Below are 19,541 nucleotides of genomic sequence, written 5' to 3'. Positions count from 1 at the left end.
ACCTTGGAGTGAGTTAAAAAAGCAAACATTGCTGGAAATACCAGATTTTCAGCAGCAAATTCTTGAGTGAAATAAGGTTTTTCTTATAAGAGTTTCGGCTGACTGGCATTACGAAATTGAAAATAGTCGTCCATTTTTTCTTTAAGAGAAGACTTGACGTTCGAGACTTTTTTGTTTTTAAAATCTTGCAAACACGTCAGTCTTTTATAGGTTTATTGAAGTATCTTTTGAAAGTAAATCTGATTTAGCCAAAAAGGGCTAAAGTTTTTGTTAAGCAAAAATGCCTAAATTTAGAGATCTAGCATTTTAGAGTAATAAGCATACACACTTTTTAAAAAACCCACTTTTAAGACAAACCAATTTAGAGTATCAAGCATGGAGTAATTTTTAAAGAAACATTTTTGAGGTTATTAACCACAAATACATTAGCAAGTTTTCTTCACTAAATAAAACACGAAAAAAGTTGGTGACCTCGAAGGATACACCACAAAAAAGAAAAACCAAAGAAAATCGTTGAAAATAAGTCCTCTCAGTCTTATAATGAGAGAAAACTTGATGTTCTTAATGAGGGTCTTAACTTTGCACCACCTTTAAACTGCAAAAACAACCTGAAGGAAATTATAGTAAGTGTTGAATCAGCAATTTAATACTTTCCAGAGTCTTCAAAAGGATTTATTAGAGAAACGATTTGCAAATCTCAAGAGATCTTACCAAATCGAAACACACATTAGATTCTAATATTGTTAAACCACTGATAGAGAAAGATTGTTTTTATTTAAAAGCTGACAAAGGAAACAAGCTTGTTATTTTGTTTCAACAATTCCAAAATTATATTCAATTTTAAATCATCATGATCTAGGATGAAAAACCTAGCTCTAGAAAAGTGCCATGTGTTCCAAAAAGTTAAATATGTATGAATGAACGCTGTATAATCTAAACTTCCAATCTATAACAGAATTAAAGAAAAAAAATCCAAAAGTAAGTAACCTTGAAAGGGGTCTTGACCGATGCCGTTTTCTTCTGGGCGCAGTTGGAATGTTCTCGTCAACGTACTGCTTGGCGCGAAGGGCGTAAAAACTGGCAGGAGGCTGTGATGGCAGGTACAGCCCCTCTCTGGGCTGGGGTGGTCGTGGAGGCGGTTGTTCGTCGTCTAACTCAGGTTCCAGCATTTCATTTCTAAGGGGGCTGACTTGGGAGGGCGGCTCTTCTGTTGCTAACCTACTAATATTTAAAATTAATGTTATCGTTTATTGCCAATTATACTTAAATAGAGTTAAGTAGGATATTGAAAAGCAGAAACGAAACCAGAGATAGATAGGTAAAAATACCCTTAGCTCCTGGAGATATACGCCAGGCCAAATTCTTCCTTGGATGTTAAACAACGTATATATATTCTAGCATGATTAATATGTAACAGAAATTTAGGCAAAGAATTTTAAGTTGAAGAGAGAACGACAATGCTCCACCACTTCACACCGTATATCTCGGCGATTTCTACGTTCAATTTACGAGTGTAGTTAGTAGAAACGCCATCGTTTTTTTTTCACTTATTACTTGTTATTGGCAGTAAATTATTTCATTACTAGAGACATAAAGAAGCATACGGATTTGGCAGAACATCATTTTTCATTGGGTCATGATTTCGATTTTTCGAAACTTAAGATCTTGGATAGGGAAGTAATTTTTTTTAACGAAATGTCTCTGAAATGTTATATATTCATATTAGCGATACAGTGAATTGTAAAACAGATACCTAAGACCTTAATGCCCAATATAATCAGTTACTGTACATCTATAAACATAACATTAAACCACCAACGTAGAGACATAATTCTTATTACACAATAAAACAAAAAGTATTAGTATCACTAGTGCACAGTTTGATAGATTTCAACAGCAGTCGCCGATGAATGTATTTATGAGCTGTTTTTTTTTTGTGCCTTGAATAGTGGTGTTCTTTTTAAACTTTACATCTACGTTATAAAATTAAAATTTTATAATTTAGATGTACAGCGCAACATAGGCTGATTTTTTAAACAGAAATATGGATGTACGTACATCTTAACACTATCTTTTACTGTACATATTCGGGATTGAAATACATGCTTTCTCCTCATTTTTTATAAATTATACTCTTTAAAATTTGATGTAAACATAAAAAAATAAGACTGCCTATTTTACAGTATTGTTTATTTAATATTTTAATTTATTAATTTATTTGTTTATTTATTTGTAAACTGTAACGACTTTTTTCCAGCCATGAAGATGGCCTAAATAAAGGACGAAACGTCAGCAATCTTTCGGAAATAAAATCAGTTTTATTTTAAGTCCTAAACCTGCGACACTCTCTTTCCATTACTAGATTAATTTTAGCCCTTTTGTATCATTACTAGAATATTTCAATTTATCTATGTATCAAAAGTTCCCTATTGTGTATAAAGCAAAAACGCTATTACGTAACAGAATTTATTTATTTATTTCTTACAATCCACAATATTCCTTAAGGATAATGATACAATATACAACCCAATACAATATTCAAGAATTTTATTCTTAACAGTAAAAAGGTAGGTTATAATACTTAACGGGTAAGTTTACTTAAATAAAAATCAGATCAGCCAAAACAAGAGTGACTTTTATAAAAGTTCTTGCTCAAAACAGTACTTTTTATAACAACATACATTGTACAATTTTTTCTAAATAATTTATTTTCTTTGATGTTTCTTATTTTTAGTGGAATCAGATCTTGGGAGCCAAATAGTCGCCAAATCTAAGATCTGTATTTTTCTTACTTTTTGGTATTTGAATATGTTTCATATTATGTCTATGATCTATATTATTTTTTAAGTTATCATTCTTATGAGTAAAAGAACAAACCTCTAAGCCATCTAGTGCCCTAACACTTAGTACTTCATGAGTATACAGTTATTCAGTTAAAAATCCTTTATCTTTTGGAACTTGGGACCCCCTGGTCCCAAGTTCTTATCAACAATAATGCCGAGATATTAAGTATAAGGAGTCTCCTTAATTATATTATTGAAATTTTCATACAAATTAAAATAAGGGCGATCAGCTTTGGTTGGAGAGTAAGTTATATAATTGGTTTTTTGTACATTAAGCATCAATTTAAAACTGTCTAGCAAATTTTTTATTTTTGATAGTTCCATTAGCTGAAAAAATTGCTGCTGTGTCGTCCGCGTATGATAGGAATCCATTGTCAGTTTGTAGGTCTGTTGAAGAGTTTATATATATGATAAAAGGTATTGTTACCAATACTGTTCCCTGTGGTACTCCTATTCCTAAATTAATTCTGAAAGATATCTAACATAGAGCCCCTAATACCATAGCGAAACAGTACATCCAAGAGCTGGTCATGGGGCACCGTGTCAAACGCCTTCACTAAATGCAGAAAGTCTGCGATACACTTTTCACTTTTATCCAAATATTTAGTAAATTATTTAGCAAGTTCAACCAGCACATCAGAAATCCAAAACCCCTCAAAAATTCATATTGTTTTTTTGAGAGGATATTGTTTATTGTAAAAAAAATTACCAGTCTCTCTTTAACACGCTTTTCAAAGATCTTTGCAAAATTATTTATAACACTAATGAGGTAATTACTTATATTTGCCTTGTTGTCAGATTTGAAAATTGGAGTCACAATGGATGTTTTAAACTGCTCCGGAACTTTACCTGTAGTAAAAATCAAGTAAATTTATATGTAACAAGGGTGTGGTTAGATATAAGTGACTTTTCGGAGGTAATTACACAAGTGCTTACAAATTTTTGATAATTTTCCATGAAAGCGTATTTTTCTAAAAACAACATGAGTTCATTTTCATATTTTTACGAAATAGACTCGGGTTATTATACAAAATATGAAAATGTCCGAAAGTTGTTTTGCAAAGAATATACGCTTGAATGCAAAAGTGTAATTTAGGGAGAAAATTACTTATAATGATTAAAACAAATTTGTATTAACAAATCTCTTATATAAACAAAAAAAATTAATAATAATTATTAATTTTATGGTTTCTGTTCCAAAGCGTGACATTTCTTTCTTAAAAAAATCTTTGAAATGAGTTTGTCAAACTGATATAATATTCAAATAAAGGGCGTTGTTAGGGATTACTAAATGCATGACAAGTAAGATATATTTTTCAGAGAGTCAAGAATTTGCATTGTTTTTGTCAATCAACAATGAAAACTTGATTGGTGGTTTTCCATGGGGTTCTTTTCGATAGCTGGAGGGGTTGTTTTCGTTAACTACAGGGATTGTTTTCAGTGTAATCAAGTGAAAACAACGTATGTAGCTAAATGGATGAGTGTAATTTTCTTTAAGTTATCTGCAATCATCTTTTAAATTACTTAAGTGTTTTATTATTTCGTTTGCATTTGTGGGCTTTAGAACCAAAGCAAGTTAGCAAGTTATATGTGATTATTTTTTGTTCAGTAAGTGGTTTTTAAATTTTAACACCAATTTTAACAAAATAGGCATTACAATAATTGGCCATACTTTTATTATCAAAGAAAGAAGTATTATCATATTCTGTTATAGGTGGTGTGGTTTGTTTTATTTTAATTTTGTTTATCATTATTTAAGGCATTACTTATTTAAGGCATATTAATTAACTTTATTTAAGGCACTTGCGGAAAATACTCATGTTTTATTTTTTTTTAATTTTTGAAGAATGTTTCTATAATTTTTGTACCGTAAAGTAGGGCTACTTTGTGACATTACCACTTTTAACTAAAATTATTTTTTTTACCAGGTCGCTAAAAACGATAGAACGATTTAAATTTCATATAACAATAGTGTACCGGGTGCGCCATCTAGGTCAATATGACAAAAGCCGGTAGCAAAACATGGCTCCTCATACCAGAGCAGAGTTGAAAATTAGGCAAACAGGTGTTTTTCGATTTGTGTGTAAACTTTCTATTGAGCGCAAAAAACCGTGAAAGATTTTTTAACTAAGGTAAGTAAGTTTATATTAAAGTATAATATGTTTGCTTGCTTTACTGTAAAAATTGTATACTTTTTTTTAATTTGTTTTTTCTATTTTTACGAAAAAAGTACAAAACGAGGAGCGACTTTGTGACAAAAAAAATGTCACAAAGTAGCCCCTTACCTCTTAAACAAAGACCAAAAAAATTGTTTTCTTTTAGATACAATGCCAAGGGCGTAGAAAAAAAAAATTGGCTGCCGCAGCTACAAAAACTATACACAAGAAACGTTAGCTGAAGCTCTTAATGATATAAAAAATAAACGAATATCATTACGCGGTGCTGCGGAAAAATATGGTATACATCGAAATACTTTATGGCTGAAAATTAAAGAACGGCACAAAAACAGGCCTGGACAACAAAAAGTATTTACTGACCAAGAAGAAGATGCCTTTGCCGCCCATATTATCACTGTGTCAACTTTTGGTTTTCCCGTAAGCACATTTGATCTAAGATGTATAGTTAAATCGTATATAGAACGTCAAGGCAAAAAAGTTAAGCCTTTTAAAAACAATATGCCAGGACCTGATTGGGTCATGCAAGTCCTTTTTGAAGCGACAACCGCAGCTTTCACAGAGAATCGCGCAGAATATTACACATGCTAGGGCTGCCACTGATAAAGAATTCCTAATGGAATTATGACGAAACAAACCTTGTTGACGACCCAGGCCAGACAAAAATAATAACCAAAAGGGGAACAAAGTACCCTGAGCGAATCAGAAACTCTTCCTAAGCCTGTTCTTCTCTAATGGTATGCGGAAATGCCGAGGGTCAATTAGCTCCACTTTATATTAATTATAAATTTCAAAAATTATGAAATACATGGATTAAAAATGGACCCGCAAACGCGCGATATAATAGAACGGCTTCGGGATGGTTTGACTACCAAGTTTTTGAGGATTGGTTTTTAAATCTTATGCTGCCAATATTAAAACGGCAAGAAGGGTTCTCGAAAGGCCGCAAGAAAGGCCCTTATAGGAGATAATCTAAGCTCGCATTTAAATCAGCAGGTCATTCAAGCATGTGAACCTAATAATATTCGCTTTATACCTTTACCTCCTAATACAACGCATCTACTCCAACCACTTGACGTAGCCTTTTTCCGCCCAATACAGGAAAAATGTCGCAAAATTTTAAACGAGTGAAAGGCAAGCAACTTTGGCATTAGAGTCTCTTCCATACCAAAGGATGAATTTCCAAGCCTTTTAAAAAAGCCGATGAGTCAATTAGAAGAAAGAGGACCTGATAGCCTAAAATTTGGTTTTAGAAAGATAGGCATTTATCCTTTAGATCGAAACGAGGTCATGGACCGTTTATGCACTCGTATTGTAACAGCAGATACCGAAATAACTGAGGTTGTGGCTAATAGTTTTATTCAATACCTTACCAATGTAAGGACTGATGCAACCAAAGGGAGGCAGATCAAAAGAAGGAAGCGCCCAAACGTTCCACCAGGTAAAAGCATAAGTAGTACTGATTTAAACATCCCATCTGCTCCCATTTCTGCTGAGAATACGCAAAACAACGATGACCCTCAACCTGGACCCTCCGGCATCCAACAAAAGAAACGTCTAAAAAACGGTCGAGATAATGGATCAACATCAGATAGTTCCAGTGAAAATCAGGACCAAATTAAATACATGGAAAGTGATGACAGTCCATGGGATGAACATTTTTCCAGTAATGAAGATGAACGGCTACTTGAAGAAAGAACTGTAGCCCAAAAAGCAGAAATGTCAGAGGAAAAGTACGTTGTTGTTAAATTTGAAGGAAAGTATTTTCCAGGTCAAGTTACGACCGTATACAGCATAGGAGCGACAGTAAATGTGATGGCACGTGTTGGAAAGCAGTGGAAGTGGCCTTAAAAGAAAGACGAGATATTTTATAGAAATGAGGAAATTATTATGGGCATAAATGCCACAATTCAACGTGGAAGAAGAGCGTTATTTGACATTCCAGAGTCAAGCGATTTTGTTGTGTAATCACAGGTGTATCATATATTATTTATCACCAGTTTTATTACTTAGTTTTCTTTTGTTTAAAGTTACCTACATATTAATAAACATTTTGTTAATATTTTGCATAAGAGCATTTAGACATGTAAAATAAAAGTTATTTTGTAATTATTAATGTGTTTTTATCTATCAAATATCCTTATTTAAAATTTTAATATTATATATTTTTTGTATATAAATAGAGCATGGGTGTTACTTTGTGCCAAAATTGTATTTCACGTTAAATATCAAACAAAATGATCCCTGTCACAAAGTAACCCCGACCCATGGGGTGACTTTGTGACACTTTATTTAGTTTTTTTCTCAAATTCTACTTCACATGTCGAGTTATTGATTTGAATCAAGAAAGAACAAATATGAAACGATAAGTTGGTATATCTAAAATAATATTATTTGCAAGTTTACATGATTTTTCATCAAAAACCCTAAAAAATTGTCACAAAGTAGCCCCACTTTACAGTATATTTTTTTGTCCGTTTCATTAAAATTTAATAATTTTCTTTTTCAGGGTGTATCTATGCTTAATACTTAATATTATCCCGTTTGTCATCCAGGATTTACGTTTAATTTGTTCCTTTATTTTATGCACTCCTATATTACTACTTTTGACAAATACCTGAGTTATTATCTTATAGAATTCGTCAGTAGCCTGTGTTACGTCACCTTTTTGTAATACATTATCCCAGCCTTATGTTCTCAATATGTTAGCAAACTGTTTTTCATTAATTTTTTTAGTAATTATGATGTAGTATTTTCTAAATTTAATATTGATTTAAATAGTAACGTAAAACTCAAAAAAATAGGCACCTACTTACCTAGGTGAGTCTTTTGATTTTCTCCTAAGGCTCCTCGGAGGTGCTTCAGGAGAACTACTTTCCAAAGTGCATCCCCTAGGAGGAGGAGCGGGAGGTTCTGGACTTAACTCGTGTTGCCGCTGAAAACCCTCAGCAGATTCTACTGAAGATTCTCGCTGCTGAGTTTCAGTCTCAGAGAGCCTGGAAGAAGGAAGATATTGATCGGAGGGCTCCTCTTGCAAGCGATCTAAAGGCTCTTCTACCGGACTAAGGGATAAATCTACTACTAAAGGGTGACTCGGGGGTGGTGAATTTACGGATTCGGGGTTGGTTTTACTATCAGTCGGAGTTTTTTTTTGGCTATCGGAAGCCTCTTTGGTTTGTTGCAACGGTAATTGTTTGACTAGTTGCTCCAAGAGTTGAGGTGGTAGCTCGATGTCGCTTAGTTTGATTTTACCGGATTTACTCTGGATTTCGTTTGTTGTTATTGTGGAAGAGTCGATTTCTGAGACGACGAGTTTTGAGGCTAGAAGCTGGTTAACGGACAAGCGGTCTACGTCTAAATCAGAAACCTAAAAGGACAAAAAAAAGTTCTGAAATAGAAAAACCATTTTAAGGGGAATGAGAATAATTATGTTTAATGTCCAGTACTTAGACCAATCTTTATTATTTGTCAAACAATTAAAAATAAGATTTTCCTTGAAATGTGCAAATTACTGTTTTTTTTTAGTTAGTTGATTCGGGATTTAGCTCCATCTATTTGACGTTTGTTCACATTTAAAGGATTTAAAGTAATTTCTTACAAGTTACAGATTTTGAAACAATTTTTAATTCTATTTCAGGTAATTTTTTATGTCTTCGAGGCTTTAGCGTTATAGAATTGAAAATAACTATTGGTATCTTTTAGGCATATAATTTTTTTTAAATTTTAATGCAGGCATTTAAAAAATCTTCTATGTATTAAGATCTATTTTTGTTCCATGTTTTTAGAGGCATTTTTCTTGTTTTGGGTAGTAAATAGGAACAGCGATAATTTTTTCAATCTTTTGGGGAAGATTTGTCATAGTTGCGTTTTAGGTCTTTAAAAAAATTTGATGTAATTTTTATATATTAAAGTAACTGGAAAAATATTTTAATATTTCTTAGGCTTGTGACATAATTTTTTATATGTTTAAAGTAATTTTTTAGTTATTAAATTATATGTTATAAAATTAATGATACTTAAAAGGTCATTGATAAACAAAAGAAAGAGTACTGGCTCTAGGTTAGAACCTTGGGGTACCCCTGAAGTTGGAGTAAAGCTAACAGACCTAAATCCCTTAATCTTTATAAATTGTTTTGTGTTTGTCAGAAATCAGCAATTTTATAAGAATCCCTGAAAATCCTTATATACACATCAATTTGCACACGTCTGCCGAGAAAAACAAAGATACTTAACACAGGAACGATCTGGGAAAAAATCAATGCTAGTCGATAGCTGATTGAAAACAAATTTTAAAAAAATATCAGGATTGAGGAGAGTTTCAAATAATTTGGAGAAATTGCATAGGATCGAGATATATCGATAGTTTTCAATAAAACTAGAATCTCACCATTTTTAGCCGGTCAGGAGTCGCAGTCGTAAAGTCTTTCCCGATTAAATTGTTGCTTTGCTATTTTATTTATTTTTTAAATGTTCATTAATTAAGTCAAAATGTTCCAGTCCAAAAAAATCGCCATTTTCGAAATTTAATTTTTTTTTAAATTATTTATAGAGGTTTTGCTTTGATCCCTTAAAAATCTAGTTTTTTTGTAACCTCTAAGGTATATCCTATAGGCATTAACGACGAGCGTCTTACCATGTATAGGTATATAGTCTTGAAAAAGCTATTAATGTATACATATGTTATTTGGCAATTACGTAATAAAATTGATACTGCTGTACTACTTCTTTACTGTTATAGTTATGTTTAGTCTCCTTTATCATATGGTATTATGTGTTATATTGTCTATTATCTAACAGACAAATAAAAAGTGTATTTTTTTATTTTTTAAGAACTGTAATTCGTAAAAATACTATTCGAATCCTATATAACCCGATATTTTAAATTTAAGTGATGTTTGGATACGATTTATATGCTCATGTAAAAAAAAATCAAAAAAAAAAACTTTTCTTTTTAATTTCCATGCCCGGAGGATATCTCAGTCTGCATATCTCTAATAGTTATTTCATATTCCGTACGTTCTAAATCCTATAAGTCCTTTTCATCGTCCCTCACATAACTCCCGAGTTTTGAAGTTTTTGGGCCCATTTTAGTTCAAAAAAGTCGTCAAAAATGGGAATTTTCGAAAAATAAAAAATCTGTCATGTGTAACCAAGCAAGCTATTTGTGTGGTTAAAAAAGAGATTAAAATATATTTTTCCTAAATTAAGTCATGTACTTAGTTAATTCCCAAAATTCTACTCAGATCATCCAAAATCAGAAACAAAAACGAAAAAAAAATTTTTTTTGGAGAAAAATGTCCATGCAACAAAAATAAATCGATTTCAGCTTTGAAAGACGATTGCTAGGAAACTATGCCCTTAATCTAAATACCCAACTACAAAAGTATTCCTATTTATATTAATTAAAATTTTTCAAAAGCACCAAGACGTCATTTTACTAATTTCAAGTAAAAAAATATCTAACCTTCTCTCCCTGTTCAACTTACCTGAAGCTTCTCAGTCTTCAAAACTTCCGTCTCACTCTTTCGCCCCATTCCTTTATCCTCCGGATTTTTAAGCTGACGAAAACCCTCCGGAACCTCGGATGTTTCATCTTCACTTTCTCTTGTAATTGGCACAAGCCGTTCCCTCGAAAGTTGATGGTCAGGCACCACTTTGGCACCGTCTATGGGTTGTACCAGCAAAGTACCATGAGTGACGGTTTCCTCAAAGGTATACGAACTGGGAGTAATAAGTTCTCGTCTAACTTGCGGCTGTTCGGTACGTGGATCGTGCAGTTCGAAGCGCTGAACCACCACGGGCTCTGAATGCAAAGGTGCCTTGGGTTCGGGAACTCGTGGTGTTATTATCGTATCGGTGGGTTCTTGTTTAATTTCTTCACAGACGAACTCCGGTGGTAAGGGTTCTGTTTGCGTGCTTACGGTTTCTTCTTGGGTAAGTTCGGGTTTTAGTTCAGAGGTGCTTGGTAAAATGTTTTCTTTGGATGTTATGTCCTAGAAAATACGATTTTAATAGTGTATGTATTACAGGGTTGTTTTAGGTGTCTAACCATACTGCGATGATTCTCAGACGAAAAGCTTATGAAAACGAAGCACTAGAAATTTGAAAAAGTTTCGCGGAATATTTCGCTCGAAAATCCCAGATCCAAAAAGTCGAAGAGAGAATTTTAAGCAGCATTAATCTGGCTTTGAGGGAACACTAATTCCAAAAATCAGTGGCGTACATTTTCCTCTTCTAAACCTTAAAGAGGGTCTGACATGAACGCCACTAATGCATTTGCCCCCAATTTTTCTCTTTAAACATTCTTTAATACCCCGAGTTTCAATATTTTAATCCTAGTTTAGTCTTTTATATTCAGATTAATTAAAAAACTTCTACCTGTAAAGATTTTCTAGTCGTTTTCGACTTTCTTGGAGGCCTCGGCGGGGCAGGTAAAGGCCTTTCCCTCATTTTTCTTACTACTTCCCCAGACACTAATTCCCTAATCTCGTCATCTATTTCCATATACTGGCCGATGTCAACCTAAAACGAGAATCTATTATCCTCTAATTTGTGTAGTATCTACTATTTCTACCTCATTTTCTTTATCAATATCGTTTTTATACGACGGAGTACTGTCCTTACTTGATCTACTAGACCTAACGTGGCTTAACGTACTATAGTTTCTTACCGGTCTAGCTGGGGGTGCGGTTTGATTTAATCCCATATTTCGTGGTACTGTGGCAAATTTCTCTTCGGAATCCACCTAGCAGTAATAAGAATTTTTTAAATTGAATTTTGAATCAAACGAGTTACATACCTCACGTTTTCTACGCCTGGTTGGTGTTCTTGGTGGAGGTAGTGGAGGCTCACGTTTTAATTTGCCAGTCACAGAATATCCCATATAATCTCTTATATCTTGTACGCAGGGTTCCTCTACGCATGGCTTAAGCTCACCTTCCATATGAGCAGGTGCTTCATCTATTCCTAGAATTATGTTATAAAAAACTATAGTAGTGACTTGTATGTGGAATGATTCAGATTATTAGCTTAAACAGATAATTAGTGTTTTGATAAATAATAGGATATCGACAAAGGACAAAAAGTAGTACTTGTAATGTAAATATGAAATTGAAAAAATTTAATAGTTGTAAATGTAAAATCAGAGATTTGCTTATCTCTCTCTCTAGCATTACAACCCAGGGTGGGTCATTGCTGACTTTACAATCTGTCTCTACTTTGTGCGATTCTTCATTAGGTCCTCTGTAAGTTCGATGATTAGAGTTCGTAATCTACCACCGGCAGTTTTGCTCCTTCTGGAGTCTCATATAAACTTGACGATACATTGATCTTTTCTCTTAACATCGCCATCTCAATCTTTCTGACTTCATTATTTTCACTAGATCTGCCAGGTTATATGGGTCTTCTAATTCTATATTACTTCGTATTCTTTGTTGCGCTGTGTTGTCTTTAACTGCTCCATATCTCCTTCTAAGAATGCTTCTTTCTGCAATTTTTAGACGGTTTCCGTTTTGTTTTGTTATCATACATGTTTTATGTGCAGACGTTTATTATATTTAGATCTTATCATTGAATGGTAAATTTTTATTTTCGTACGGTGGAGTACATTTTTTCCATTATTTTTTAGCAGCGCTAAATATCATCAATTGGCACCTTCTATTCAGTTGTTAATTTCTTATATAATATTGTTGTTAGAGGTTACCAGATATTAGCTCCCAAATATTTGAACTGATGGACTCTCTCAAAATTGTAATGGTCTATTGTCACGTCCTTTCTCAATCTATCTCGTCGTTCTGTTCTTGATTCGAAGTCCAGCTTTTTAGTCTTTTGCAGTTTTATGATCTCTTCCTTGAGACTGACAGTTGTATTTCCCACTTTATCTTTATCATCAGCGAAAGCCAGCACTATACAAGCACCCTAATTTCTAAAGAGTAGCGTTTTTGTCCTTGCCTTTGACGCAATACTCTCCAAAGCGATGTTAAAAAGAAGAGGAGATAACGCATCCCCCTGTTTGAGACCACTGTTGATTGGAAAAAAGATCGATAGCTTTCCTTTAAATGAGCTTAATGTCTGCTTAAGTTCATGATCTCCCGGGCCCAATGTGCCTGCCCAGTAACTCCTTGGAATATCTATAACACTATGAACTTTCTCAGGCTGTCCATTAATCCTCTATGGCTAATATTTGCACTTAAATTTACTTAATATATTACATTAAATTATCATATACGCTCGGACTATTGCGGCTTTAGATCCAAGAAATTAGATTTGCTATGTCCATTAGTAAAACCTAGAACAAAGCGAGCTTGACGCCTGTGCATAGTTGTAGTCTTCCTGGTCCAATGTTACTTTCCAGTATCTCCTTGAATGGTCTCTAACTCTCCGTGAACTTTTCCAGGCTATCCATTGGTTCTCTATGATTAATATTTGCACTTAATTTTGGCTAATTTTTTTTTGGTATATCCAGTCCTGCCATGGTATTCTATAATTCCGCGCTTATGACGGTATCTCTTATGACACTCTCGATTGTTTTCTTCTAAAACCACACCGATACTCTCCTAATTGATAATCTACACTGGCGCTTATACGTTCTAGTAATATTATGGAGAACACTTTATATCCTCTGTTATTTAAAAATATTCTCTATAATTTACGCAGCACGTTTTATCACGGTTGGTATTTCCTCTTCTTTCCAAATTTGGCAGATGAAAATGCCTATAGGAAGCAAGCATAAGAGTTATTTCTCCATATTTCAGATATTTTTCCCGTAGAGCATCATTTCCTGGGACTTTTTTTTTTAAATTCTTGTATAGCTGGTTCGTTCACCAAGAGTTCGGCTGTATAATATGTATATTCACGCCTAACTTCGTTTACCCACATATTTAATAAACCGACAAAGTATGTTCTCCGACTTACTTCCGCTTTATTTGTAATATGATTAACATCATCATTCCTTATGACAATTCCAACTCTAGGTCTAACGTCGTTTTTTATATTTTTTTACTTCGTTGAAAAAATGTCTTGTTCTGTTCTTCATTTGACTCTTTGAGAATGATACTTTTGTGTGCTCTTTTTTTCGTTTTTAGAGTCTTTTTTACCTCTTTTCGGGACTCTCCGTATTACTTTCTAGTTTACTCGTTTGGATCTTGCAGTTGCGTTCACAGTCCATTAATTTTAAGACTCTCACATTCGTCCTCAAACCATTGTGTTATTTTATTATACCTTGTTTTTCCTACGGTGATTTGGATACTGTGAGTAATTGAATTGTTTCATGATGACGCAATGTTTTCCATATTGCGTCAGTATTGTTTGGATGTATTACAAATGCCATCGTAGTCTTCAGAGTTGCATAATCTCTACTTACTACGTATTCATTAATTTAATTTGTTAGCAAATAGTACTTTTACTCTAATATCCTTTATCTCATTTGACGTTGATATTAAAACGAGTGGTTCTAGTGAAGAGATACATGTTTTTAGTGGAGATCATAGATTAGCTTTTAATATTGCTAAATGTAATGTGGAAGAATAATCTTATTTTGTTTAATTATAATGTAAACGATACACATGTGTCCAAATTGAGCGTAACCTTCGTATTTGATACTACTCATTTAATTAACATTATGCTAATTTAATTTATTCAATAACTAATTTTTTAATTAATCATAAAATGGCAAACATTATAATTACAAATTTGACAACCATTACGTAATTCACATCTTACTTTAATATGTCAATACCCTTCTGAAATGATGATATTTAATTAACTTGATGGCCACTTTATGATAATTACTCTGTGGAACGCCTTAGAGAAGTCTGTAAAGATGGCATCTTTCTGAAAGGTGCCTAAAAGAAAACTTTTACATACCACCAAGTTTGAAGATCGAGGTTCTTTTAATAATTTGCAATAATTCCCCTATATGTATTTAGTAATCTGATTGTAGAAGATCTCGATAATACAGAAAATATTACATCTAATTTCTGCTTTATATGTGAACAATATAGCCAGGAATTATTCTAATCCAGCTGAGCAAGTTTCCGAGGCATCTCTTCTACTGTTAGGTACCACAGCATTCCATATGAGGCGTCTCATAGCAAAACTCGTCTTATCCATGTTAAGTCGTTCTACGCAAATTTAGAAAAACCTCTACTAAAGTTATTTTTTTGGATACAATGACAAAAAATAAATATAAAATGAGTTTTTAGAAAACGCTCACATCAATTTATTTAAATGTAGAATATCCTTAATCGGCTAAAATGATGAATGAAAATCTAGCTAAATAAACAAAAATGGATAAGACAAGTTTTGATTAGTCATTTTGGATTTGACAAGTTATGCTGCAAAAAAATAAAACAACGCCGAGTTTGAAAAGGGATTTCTATATTTTTAAAAGTACAAAAGTCTTAAAAGTTAAATTCTTAATTCTCCTTCATCTTCTGCTTCTCGTGGTTCGCAAAATTGATCTTCTGGAACTTCAGAATTAGGTCCTATCAATGGCTGCGATATTCCATCTAAAACATCTTCATAAAACTTTAAATCCTCTTTGCTCTTCCATTCATTTCCAAAATGTTTTTCTAGTAAATTATCAACATCCTTTCACTTGGCAGAATTTACTGGAGCTCCCATTGGAACAGTGTCTGGAGCAAAATGATCTCATTTTTTTCCTTTCTTTTTAAATCGACTTGTTTACCCCAGTTTCTGAGTTATAAAATTGTTCTCCTCTAACCATAATATTATTTTCACCAGAGTTTTTAGTCAATATAAACGTTTTAACAAAGGAAAACTTAAAATGCCAAGAGATCTTGGGTCTGATCTCCAAGAGTTGGCCATTTTAAAAAATCGCCAACTTGAGATTTCCAATCCATAACCAGACAGTGATCTTGGCCTAAGTTTACTACAGTACCGTGTTTTTTAAATAAATCCAAATATAATTTAGGATCGATAATCGTCGACATTTTTTTTAATTCCTTTTCAATTCTACCGAATACCCTATCAGGTGGTAAATATGAATGTCCAGGAACAGGAAAAATGATTTCTATGGATTTAATATTGGACGGTGCGATATTTATAGGAAAATGAGATAACATACCTATCATTGTTGAATTGCGATTTTGTCCACCGCATCAGTCGGCACAGCCTTATGACCGAATAAGAGGACAAATCAGCTTTTGAAAGAACATCATAGACTGCCGAAGAGATTTCATTTGAACCCTTTTTATATTGATGTTCCATCCAAGTGCAGATATGATCGTTTTCAATGGTCATTTTTGCTTTGGAAGAACCTTGAATAACAGTAAAGTTATGTATAACTGCCTGCTATTACCCCGACCAGCAATCTGGTCGGGGACCTTGGGATTGACCAAATTTTTTTGACAATCAAACGAATATGTTATTATCAGTCAACCTCTTTAAGTTTGGCAAAAAATGCATTGGCTCTTAGTTTGTGTACCCTTTTTTCTATCATCAATTGGCTTTTTTTATCGACGTCTTTTTCTAATTTTATTTTTTCAGAAAGGTCAATGCATTTGGAACATGCATCGGTTACAGGACTTTTTTTACTTTAAAAGTCGCTTTTTGATTGTAGAGCCTCCAAAGCTTGAAAACATTTAAATTACTACTCACATATTGCCGACAATTTGATTTCGAACATCAATAATGGCTTTCCACTCCTTTCAAACTCTCCAAAAATTTTCTCACGGCCACTCGCTTTTCTTCGTATTTTTTGCTTACGCGATCGCCACCACGATTTTCTCTGGGCAAAAGCCCAGTTTCAAGATATTGCCTGGCAATTCTTTAGACGCGATCCTTAGAGATATTAAGAATGTTCAAAGACGTTTTTTGACAAGCTTGTATTTCAAATTTTTGGCAACCGGACTTTTTCAGAAAATACTTCAAATTCAAATTCAAATTCAAAACAAATTTATTTATCATGAAGGTAAATAAATAATCATATACAAAATTGTAGCATAATAATATACATATGTTGTACAACCTACCAAATACATGATAAATAGGACCATGCCTCGATTATAGAGAACCGTTTACACAGGTTCATCATAAGATAGAACCTGTGTGGCATAGCCCTTCAAAAACCTTAAAAGTAAAAAGTAAAAAAAAAAGATTTTCTTAATTGATCGAGACATGCATGCGTTGAGTATCATATTTAAGTATTTAAGTAAGGCGAAGCAGGCGGGGGTTCTGGATATGCAGGAAAGGTAAATTAATTAATATTTAAAACAATAATAAGTAGACAGCAATAGAAGATCGAGCGGCTCAGCTCTTTTAATTTTTATTGTAGATTAAGTATTGTTTTTTTGAGAATCAAGCAGTTTATTACGAATATATTTTTTATATGCAGTAAACGGAAAACTTTTGCAATTAGCCGGAAGTCTATTCCAAAGTTGAGAGGCGACAAAAACAAAAGATTTTTGAAAATTTACTGTTCTATGTTGTGGTATTCTAAATAAATTTATAAATCTAGTGTTATGCTCATGAAGAAAATTTGTAAAATTGTTAGCTAAATATAATGGCTCCCTAGTTTTTATAACTTTATACACAAAGGAATACATGTGATATTTTCTACGATTTTTCATATTTAGAATTAAGTTATTGTTTAAATAAGGAGAAATGTGACTTCTCAATGGAATTAATGTATATCCCTACGCCTCCACCCCTTCCTACTCGATCTCTCCTAATAAGTTTGTATCCAGGAATTTCGAAGCTACTGCTATCATGCTCAGGAGTTAACCACGTTTCTGACAGTCCCAAAATGTCAAAGTCGTAATCAAACACATAATTTGAAAATTCGTCAAATCCGGTATTCATCGGATTAACACTTACACCTTTTCGGCTGCTACCTACTTTTATATGTCTATCGCGCTTCGGTTGTGAACATTTACAAAATTTTAATATATACGCATCTTGCTCCTTCTTGGTTTTCCCCTGATAAAAGTTTTGATGAAAGTCATAAACATCTCGGCTGGTTAATCTTATATATTTGTATGTTTTTCCATTGTAACCGCAGGTAGGATAGACTGGCAAACCTTTGGCGGAACGCCTAAAGTAGCAAAACAATTATCTTTAATACCCTGTCAATCTTGCAAAAAAAAAACATAACATACCCTTCGCGTTTTTAGTATTTCTCTTTTCCACTAAGATCTGTCACTGATATTTCTTCTGCATTTACCCCGTTCTGCGGGGATAATTTTTTGCTCCATATTAAAAATAACTTGTTAGTTTTATAAATTATAATTCCAATAAAAATACCTTAAAAGTTAGTTAAAAACAAAGAATTTGGTAAGAATATCCCACAAAAACTCTGTTATAACCTATACTAATCCAAATAATCTACAAAAATATAAAACGGGTGATATAAGCAGGCACGTGTTTCATGTTTTCGACTTCTGATTGGTCGCGCGGATAACGCGCGTTTTGAAACGACACATCAAGTGGATAAGGCAAGTTTTGCGATAACAGCAATATTTTGCCGTTGAATTTTAATAGGATAAGGCAAGTTTTGGTGAATATTATTAAGGTAGAAGGAGCATATCAACCTAAAGAGAATATTGCTATATTTACCACATTTTTCGTAAAATTTGGATAAGACGAGTTTTGCTATGAGACGCCTCATATGTAAGCACGCGATCTCAAGTTAAATGCCAAAAATATCCTTATTCTGGCTACGTTTATATAGATCGCGGTTATGTTTCGATGTATTCCTATGCTATTTACTACTTTACTCGTTACTTAGTTTAGATTGATTGCATTTAAGTGTTTAAGTTGTTTACAATCACATGAATAAGAATAAAAATAAAAATGATATTAAGCATCTATGCACATTATCTGAAGCCGCTTATCTCAGGCCGTAATATTCGTCATTCACGCCACTTGTTTCTTCAGCTCATAGAAATCGATTCGTGTTATTACAGACCTTGCTTCTAAATTAGAGTAATTTGTGATATACCTAGCTCTTTTTCTAAGCATGCAAGTCCTCACAGACAAGAATGATTTATTAAACTTAAACTAAACATTATTAGCACCAACATAAATTATCTTGAAGAATTAAGGAAACCAGTGCACAAATATTTTGCAACTTTTTGAAGCGTAGTAACTCACTTTTTCAGTCAATAATATCATTAATTCCAAGTCCAAAGAAACTAATAAAAAGATATTTTCACAATAGAAATTTACCTTGAAACTGCTCTTTAAGACTCTGATTTTCAATCAGATAACTCGGAATCTGCTGATTATCAAGCAAATAACCTTCATCGGTAAATATGCTGTCGTTGTCCCTTTGGCTCGGCGGTAGTGACATTCTGGATAAACTGCTCGTTTGGGACCTGGACCTTCTGCTTGGTCTTCTTGGAGGTGCTGCGGCTATTTGCTGCTCTTGGAGTATTTGGTCTTCGATAGTAGCTGTATCAACCTAAAAATACCAGTATATTATTAGTCAGAATATGTATTGTATTTGTTTATATAAAAAGTACTTGAAAAATTGACATGTAAATAAAAAAATTATGGCTATGAG

At 33.2% G+C, this 19,541-nt stretch overlaps 1 protein-coding gene and 1 long non-coding RNA gene across 10 annotated transcripts in view; both read right to left on the bottom strand.

Annotated features, from left to right (window-relative positions):
* Positions 1-19,541, bottom strand: part of LOC126734933 (titin) — a 117,393-nt gene that overhangs the window by 3,860 nt on the left and 93,992 nt on the right. For 6 of the 9 annotated variants that reach the window (XM_050438772.1, XM_050438773.1, XM_050438770.1 and 3 more), the window contains 7 exons: positions 19,205-19,439; positions 11,817-11,983; positions 11,592-11,762; positions 11,396-11,539; positions 10,504-11,010; positions 7,834-8,384; positions 988-1,221 (listed from right to left, as the gene is read on the bottom strand). In XM_050438772.1, coding sequence (XP_050294729.1) covers positions 988-1,221; positions 7,834-8,384; positions 10,504-11,010; positions 11,396-11,539; positions 11,592-11,762; positions 11,817-11,983; positions 19,205-19,439 — 2,009 coding nt within the window. Of the gene's footprint in view, positions 1-987; positions 1,222-7,833; positions 8,385-10,503; positions 11,011-11,395; positions 11,540-11,591; positions 11,763-11,816; positions 11,984-19,204; positions 19,440-19,541 lie in introns of those variants that run through there. The other 3 variants (XM_050438777.1, XM_050438774.1, XM_050438779.1) reach the window with 3 other exon arrangements.
* LOC126734952 (uncharacterized) lies at positions 16,917-19,067 on the bottom strand. Its single transcript, XR_007660223.1, has 2 exons — positions 18,136-19,067; positions 16,917-18,071 (listed from the first exon to the last, which is right to left on the bottom strand). It is a non-coding gene; the product is annotated as an uncharacterized LOC126734952 (long non-coding RNA).

Source organism: Anthonomus grandis, chromosome 4 (assembly GCF_022605725.1).
Source record: "Anthonomus grandis grandis chromosome 4, icAntGran1.3, whole genome shotgun sequence".
NCBI lineage: Eukaryota > Metazoa > Arthropoda > Insecta > Coleoptera > Curculionidae > Anthonomus > Anthonomus grandis.
This window is presented reverse-complemented; position numbering and strand designations above follow the sequence as displayed.